The following is an 8,189-nucleotide window of genomic DNA, read 5'->3' on the forward strand; positions in this document are numbered from 1 at the left end:
CATTTCTAGCCTCCTTGGGTGAACTGTGACCTTTATAGAAAGGTGACTGCCGCCTCAGCTTGATTCCCATTTTGAATGTTAATGGCTTTAGCTGGAGACTTGGAAGGACTTATTTGGTCCTGTATGGTAGCATTTGCCTTAACGTATTTTATAAGAGAAACACTGTAAATTCCAGGATTTAAATGTTTTTTTTAAAATTGGGATTTGAAAATTTAGCATCAGTATAACTTGATTATTTTATTTATTTATTTATTTTTGTTTATGTCTCTATTTTTTATTTATTTATTATTTTTTGGGGGGTACACCAAGTTCAATCATCTGTTTTTATACACATATTCCCGCATTTTATTTATTTTTAATATTTTATTTATTTATTTATTTGGTTGTGCTGGGTGTTAGTTGCAGCACATGTGCTCTTCAGTGGTGGCCAGCAGGCTCCTTAATTGCGGCACATGTGCTCCTTAGTTGCAGTTCGCAGGCTTCTTAGTTGTGGCATGTGAACTCTTAGTTGCGGCATGCATGTGGGATCTAGTTCCCTGATCAGGGATCGAACCTGGGCCCCCTGCATTGGGAGCGTGGAGTCTTAACCTCTGCGCCACCAGGGAAGTCCCTTGATTTATTTTAATGTAATAATTTTAACAAAGTTTGTTAATATGTTTGTGTGTGAAAAATCCAGACTAGTTATAAAAAGACCCTTAAGCTTGTATTATTTCAGATAGTGTCTGCACAGGTAAGTGGGACACTGATTGCTGCATATGATTGACCACACATTTGAACGCCTAACCATATTCATATAATTTGCATTCCCCAATCTCGGGGAGAAGGTTTGCCCTATCTCGTGGGAATCATAGTAACATTTCATATAGAATAAGGAAGTTCTTTTAGAAACACGTGTTACAATTCCTGTTGTTAATGCATCTTTATCATAAAATGGGGACTTAGTGAGATACCATTTCCAGCAGTCATTATTTTGTAAATCATCCTTCGGGCACAAAATTCTAAACTCTAGTAGAAATTATCCCTTTTTGTGCTCACTTAGGACTTAATAGTGCAATATAAGAAACCAGAGATTTTGATTTGGCCTAAATCCTGTCCTTATAAACAGCTAAGCCACTTTTTTTTTTAGTCTGAATTATAGTTGATTTACAATGTGTTAATTTCTGCTATATAGCAAAGTGACTCAGTTATTTGTACATATATAAAAATACATACACATACATTCTTTTTCATATTCTTTTCCATTATGGTTTATCACAGGATTTTGAATATAGTTCCCTGTGCTGTACAGTAGGACCTTGTTGTTTATCCATTCTATATATACCAGTTTGCATCTGCTAATCCCAAACTCCCAATCCATTCCTCTCCCACTCCCCTCCCCCTTGGCAACCATCAGTTTATTCTCTATGTCCCTGATTCTGTTTCTGATTCATAGATAGGTTCATTTGTGTCATTATTTTAGATTCCACATATGAGTGATATCATATGGTATTTGTCTTTCTCTTTCTGACATACTTCACATAGTATGATAATCTTTAATTGTATCCATGTTACTGCAAATGCCATTATTTCATTCTTTTTTTAATGGCTGAGTAGTATTCCATTGTGTATATGTACCACATCTTCTTTATCCATTCATCTGTTGGTGGACATTTAAGTTGTTTTCATGTTTTGGCTGTTGTGAATAGTGCTGTGAACATAGGGGTGCATGTATCTTTTTGAATTATAGCTTTGTCTGGATATATGCCAGGAGTGGGATTGCTGGATCATATGGTAATTCTATTTTTAGTTTTCTGAGGAACCTCCATCCTGTTTCCCACAGTGGCTGCACCAATTTACATTCCCACCAACAGCGTAGGAGGGTTGCATTTGTTACTTGTAGACTTTTTAATGATGGCCATTCTGACTGGTGTGAGGTGGTACCTCATTGTAGTTTTGATTTGCATTTCTCTAATAATAAGCAGTGTTGAACATCTTTTTCATGTGCCTATTGGCCATCTGTATGTTTTCTTTGGAGAAATGCCTATGTAGGTCTTCTGCCCATTTTTTGATTGGGTTGTTTTTTCGTTATTGAGTTGTATGAGTTGTTTGTATATTTTGGAAACTTTAAGCCCTTGTCGGTTGCATCGTTTGCAAATATTTTCTCCCATTCTGTAGGTTGTCCTTTTGCTTTGCTTATGGTTTCCTTTGCTGTGCAAAAGCTTGTAAGTTTGATTAGGTCCCATTTGTTTATTTTCGTTTTTATTTCTATTGCCTTGGGAGACTGACTTAAGAAAACATTGGTACAACTTATAGAGAATGTTTTGCTTAATACAGCTAAGTCTTTAAGTCATACTGAGAGGAAAGCAAGTTGTCTTGCTGAGAAAGGGAGGCGAGTACTTTTGAATGGTGAGGAGTCAGGCACATAATTAAAGGGTTAGGATTCTTGTTCCAAAGCAAAATGGGAAAAGAGAGTGGAAGACTCCCCATCTGGTGGTTTCAATCTTTGAAGATGTTCTGAGGATTTTTTTTTTGCCTTTGTGGGAAAATGGGAAAAGAGGGCGTAGGGCTTTAAGAAAGAATCCAAAGGATTGAGAATTTGGGTTAGGTTATGGCAGGCGAGGCCTTTGGAATTAGAAGTCCTAATGATCTGGCACAATGCGGCTGCTGTGGCAGGCAGCCTGTATGCAGGACTACGAGAGATGGGCAAGGAGTGGGGACTGAGGAGAGATACTGGGAGCAGGAGTGGAAGAAAGAGAAGTCGAAGGTATGAGGAAGAATGAGTGGAGATGTGGTGAATTTGGGGAGGCTGCTAGAGTCATCCCGGTGTCTATACAGGAGGATGTGAATAAAGAGGGGGTCAGAGAAGAAAATGATAGGAAAATTTTAGTGGAATGAGCCCAGAGGTGATGCAGTAGCTGGTACATTGATGAGAACACTTTGGAAAAGTCAGGTATTAAGAGGCCAGGGATGTGAAAAACAAGACCTCAGGTTGCCCTCTGGCTTTACGATTCTGAATTCCAAAGCACACGCTGTCTGAAAGTTAATAGTTTTGCTTCTCAGAAATACAAAATAATAAGCTGACATATTTTTGTAAAATCAGAAGTGAATTCTGAAGAGCATATAATATATGGATTTGTACGTTAATAATCAGTCAAAAGTATTAATGGCCAGTGTGAGTGTGTAAACGCTGGAGGATGGATACTGATTGGGCTCTCCTCAGCAGGAGGTAACAGGAAAGAGCAGGAGAGTCCAGTATTGGGCTCTTCCTTTTACCATGTGCAATCAGTGTCTTAGGACAGATGGACAAAGGACACTCCTCAGGAAAACCTGGCCATGGGAGACACTGTCTTTACTCATTTTCACTTGTAAGAAGAATAGAACCCAAGTCAGAAAAAAGTTCTTCTGTGGTGGAAACAGGAAAAAGTGGGTGGGGGTGGGGTGGGGACAACAGAACTCTAGACTTAGGCTCTTTTTTTGAAACTTATGACCCCTGAGAACACCAGGGTCTCCCAGTGTCATTTACAAAAGACCAGAACAGCACTCAGGGTATCCTGGGTGTGGACCAGCTTCTGGGAGAAAACAACTTTATTAATCACAAACTAAAAAAGTGGAGTGACCAGAGCAGAGTGTGGAATAGCAAGAGCACAGGTGGCGCTGGCTGCAGTGTAGTTTGGACAGTGCAGTTTCCTTTTATAAACAGTGCACTTTGCATGGTACCAGGGAGGGGCTTATAATGGATGGGAACATGAGTGGTGAGACTCTGGGTACATTCTTACAAACTGACTTGAAGGAGTTATTTTTCCCTTAGTAAGTAGAACTCAGCATCAATGTGATAAAAATTTTCAGCTCAAAGTGGAAAGTGATGCTTTGTTAAGTCTGTATTCATTGCAAGCAATAAAGGTAAGTATAATTCCCCACATGTATTCCATCAACAGACATAACTGAAAATCAAAATACCATTTATCATTTGCTGATTTAGGACCCTAACTGAAGGACATCAATAGTCTTAAAGAGTATCCATACTTATGTTAAAGGGAGGACCTTTTGAAGAAAATATTTGAGGAGTAAGTTTTACATAAGACTGATCAGGAAGGTACATTTGGGAGAGAAGGGTAAAGAATCTGAGAGTAAATAGTTTATCAGCCTTTGAATTTTTTGGATGGCATTCTTTTTTGCACATCTGCTCTTTCCTGCTCTTTCGGTAAAGGGTAGAGGAGTAACAGGCTTGCAGAAGGGAAGCCATATTAACCTGTAGTCTGCCCATTCTCAGTCTGACTGGCCTCTAAAGTGGGTTCCTTTCTCCTTTAGCTTAGCAGTAAAGCCTGAGAATGGACTTGACCACATCAAATGTTTTACCATGGTATAAATTTGTTGTCCCATTTGTTGGAGATTTAGGAATAATTGTAATCTGTAGGGGTATAGCCTCTGCCTCATTGAGAAAACAGCTAATTGGGCTGTACACCAAGAAAGTGGGTAAATATGGATTAATAGTAATCTCTTGCAGGGGAAGTATTTCTGAATCAACTCAGATTTAAATGTTATGTTTTATGAAGTTGTGACATAAAATTTTTCTTTCCTCACACTTTGAAAGCGTTGACTCATATTTTGTTTTGTTCTGTGGTGGTTCTTCTGAAAGGAATAGAAAGAGATTGGGAAATAAGCAAGTGTTCCTGCCTTTTTCTCCTGCAGGCCCCAGTAGGGATGGCACAATCAGCGAGGACACTATCCGAGCCTCCCTCATCTCAGCGGTCAGTGACAAACTGAGGTGGCGGATGAAGGAGGAAATGGATCGTGCCCAGGCAGAGCTCAATGCCTTGAAACGAACAGAGGAAGACCTGAAAAAAGGTCACCAGAAACTAGAAGAGATGGTTACCCGTTTAGATCAAGAAGTAGTAAGTAACTCATTGAAGAACTGTGCTATTTAGCCAGGGCAACGTGTTCTGTAGGTACATGGTTACCCTGAACATTGTGGGTATAGTTGAGTTCAGAAAATTATACACACCTTTAAGCATTTGAACATAGCTCCTTTACAGCTTTGTTAAAAAATGCAGCCTATGATTGGAATGTAGTCTTTGACTGGGAAGTGGATGTATTCAGAGGATTTTTGCTTGCACCTTCAACCCCAGAGGATAATGTTTTGACCCGAAGGAGGCTTGAGTGCTTGATGTTACCAGTTACCAGGAAGTAGGAATCTGAGAGAGGTCTAAGCCGTTATAAAGATGTGCAGACCCTGGATGCAACCTTAAGGGTCAGTTCTTTTTTGTTTCCAAATGTTGTTTGAACTATATTTAAAGTATCTTGGGTGAGCCCTTCTAACTTAATAACCCATAGTACATGCAGCTTTTAGCTCTTAAGCTTTCTCACATTTTTATCACCTGCTGTGCCCTGAAGAATCAGTGTAAGTCAGCCCTGTGACTTCTTCTGTTTAACGATGTAGAGGCACTAGCATAATTTGAGTGCCAGCTTCACTCTTCACTTTCATTCCTGTGAGGGAGAATTTGTTCCAATAAATCTGCATTTTTGATGAAAGGGTAAAGAATTATTGAGTATTTGAGGGCTTTGGGGAAAGTGATTTGTATGTACACATTAATAAAATGGTTCTAGTGTGTAAAGTGAGCTTCTCAATAGTCAGCTGTTTTCAAAAGTTCAGGAAAGTGACACCAGTACAGTACATTCAGAGCCTGCAACCACCACCTGCTATATTTTGTGACTAAAGTTCAGTATTTGGAGTTTTATGTGTTGAAAACCGTCTGTATAGACTGGGGAAAGTTATTCCTCTGAGGCAGATGCCCACTTGTTTTGAAATAAGGACGTCTTTTATGATTTTCATGTAAGGACCCTCCTGCTGGAAAGTGTCTTGTCTGATGGCTTGGTTTGCAATATCATTTGTCACTGGTAAGCGACAAGTTATCACTGCCACCAAAAGTGCTCAGCTCAGCATCTCCTGTGTTCACTCAGCATGTTAGAGCACACCTTTTCTCTAACTTTGACTAATGTGGTACATGAATCTCACCCACAAGTTGTTTAAGCATTGTTTTATTAGCAAGTCTGTTTCTGTGAAGTTGAATTGTAGGTGTCTGACAAGCAGATAATTACAATTAGTATAAAATCATCATGCTTGGACTATTCTGTTTTCAGGCTGAGGTTGATAAAAACATAGAACTTTTGAGAAAGAAGGATGAAGAACTCAGTTCTGCTCTGGAGAAAATGGAAAATCAGTCTGAAAACAATGATATTGATGAAGTTATCATTCCCACAGCCCCACTATACAAACAGATCCTAAATCTGTATGCAGAAGAAAATGCTATTGAAGACACTATCTTTTACCTGGGAGAAGCCTTGAGGCGGGGAGTAATAGACCTGGACGTCTTCCTGAAGGTATGTCTTCCTCACTCTGCTTTCCAGGGTTTTGGAACTTGTGTTTTAGAGACACTGACCTTGAAAACCACAGATCAAGAGGGTTTCTCTGTAGGCAATGGGTTAAAATTCTTTGTCTTTCCAAAAGGGAAGAAGTGAGATAAATAGCTGAGAGCAGTGTCCTCCCACCTACAGAGAGGGCGAGGATCACCTGAGCAGGGGAAGAAAAGTGGGCTGGTGGCTGCAGTTCCCCACCCCCCAAGGCAGCATCCAGCTGAGTGTAACTTGTCTCTCTCACGACTGTGCCGGGTGGATCATGACGCACGGTCAGATTTCCATTGATTCTTTCAGGTCACACCATCTAAATTGAGATCACTGACTGCCCTATCCTTATTGTTTTTTGTTTTCTCTGTTAATTTTCTTCGACTTGCATAGTTCAATACCTGTTTTCCCAGATCAAACAGCCTTTCAAAGTATTGGACTTGCCCTGTTGGTAATAGAGCCCTTTTGAATGAAGCTTTTTCCGGGCTTAATACTGTTGTACAAATATGAAGATCTGGAAGCCAGATTTGGCTACTGCTCTCTGTTGGGTCATGAAGAGCATAGCAAGGCTTTAGGAATACTAGCAGCCACCCTTTGGATGTTCAGTACCGCTGCTGCTGATGCTTCAGTGTACGTGCGAGGCTGGTCAGGCTGCTTGCTGATCTTGCCTATCTCACTATGAGAGCGTGGCCAAACCACTCTCAGACCTGGTGCAAGCACATGAATAGGTGGGAGAGGACTCCCTTTCTATAGAATGTCCCCTGCTTGGGTGGCATAGCCTAGGGAAGGATACACTTGCAGAGGCAAAAGAGGTATGCTATCTGCTAGGCACTGGACAAAAGCTGGCCTTGTGCTACTCATCCCTGCCCTTCTCCTTTTTTAGCCAAGTGGAGACTGTCACAGTTACGAAAGTTTTTTGTAACTTTTGTTAGGATCACATACAAGTTTCCCTGGCATCTTGGTTGTCTCAAGATGTAGCTTGAACTCCTGAGCCAGATCCTGCAATGTGGTGCTTTCCCTGTGAAGAAGGCCTTTGTAGGGTTTCAGAAGACTACTTTCCTTAACACAACCCGCCAGCATCAATCCAGTGAGTTTTAAAAGCCACATGCAATGAAGTATTGGCTCCAAAGGAAAGTTGATATGAGTTTAGGTTCTTAGCTCCCATCTAGGTTACAAACTGTCTGATAGTTCATGCCTGGGCCTGGATCAGAGCTAGTCTAAACTGTTGAAACGTTTCCCTCCCTCACAGCATGTACGTCTTCTGTCCCGTAAACAGTTCCAGCTGAGGGCATTAATGCAGAAAGCAAGAAAGACTGCCGGTCTCAGTGACCTCTACTGACTTCTCTGATACCAGCTGGAGATTGAGCTCTTCTAAAGCATTCTTTTCTTCTCTTCCTTTCTCTTATATCAGTAGGTGCCCAGAATAAGTTATTGCAGTTTATCATTCAAGTGTAAAATATTTTGAATCAATAATATATTTTCTGTTTTCTTTTGGTAAAGACTGGCTTTTATTAATGCACTTTCTATCCTCTGTAAACTCTTTTTGTGTTGAATGTTGGGACTGACTATGCTAAATAAAATTTGTTGCATAATTTTTCTCTTCTTTAATGAACATCTTTAGGAAAAATATATGAAACTAAGAAGCTCAGCTAATTTAGCAAAGTATAATATCCATTGTGAGTTGAAAATTAGCATTATTTATCCTCTAGCATATAAAGTGAATTCTATTCAACATGGGACATAATACCACATAGAAATCTAAATTTTCAAATATTTGAAATTGAGGGATTTGAGTGACTTTTTCTGTAAGA

The 8,189-nt window shown here is 39.9% G+C and overlaps 1 protein-coding gene across 4 annotated transcripts in view; it reads left to right on the top strand.

Moving 5' to 3' along the window:
- Positions 1 to 7,970, top strand: part of TSG101 (tumor susceptibility 101) — a 45,500-nt gene extending 37,530 nt beyond the window's left edge. For all 4 annotated transcript variants that reach the window (XM_057747970.1, XM_057747971.1, XM_057747973.1 and 1 more), the window contains 3 exons: positions 4,669 to 4,871; positions 6,118 to 6,357; positions 7,628 to 7,970. In XM_057747970.1, the coding sequence (XP_057603953.1) occupies positions 4,669 to 4,871; positions 6,118 to 6,357; positions 7,628 to 7,717 (533 nt within the window). In that variant the 3' untranslated portion in view covers positions 7,718 to 7,970. The remainder of the gene's footprint in view (positions 1 to 4,668; positions 4,872 to 6,117; positions 6,358 to 7,627) is intronic.
- The last annotated feature ends 219 nt before the right edge of the window (positions 7,971 to 8,189 follow it).

This window comes from Hippopotamus amphibius, chromosome 9 (assembly GCF_030028045.1).
Source record: "Hippopotamus amphibius kiboko isolate mHipAmp2 chromosome 9, mHipAmp2.hap2, whole genome shotgun sequence".
NCBI lineage: Eukaryota > Metazoa > Chordata > Mammalia > Artiodactyla > Hippopotamidae > Hippopotamus > Hippopotamus amphibius.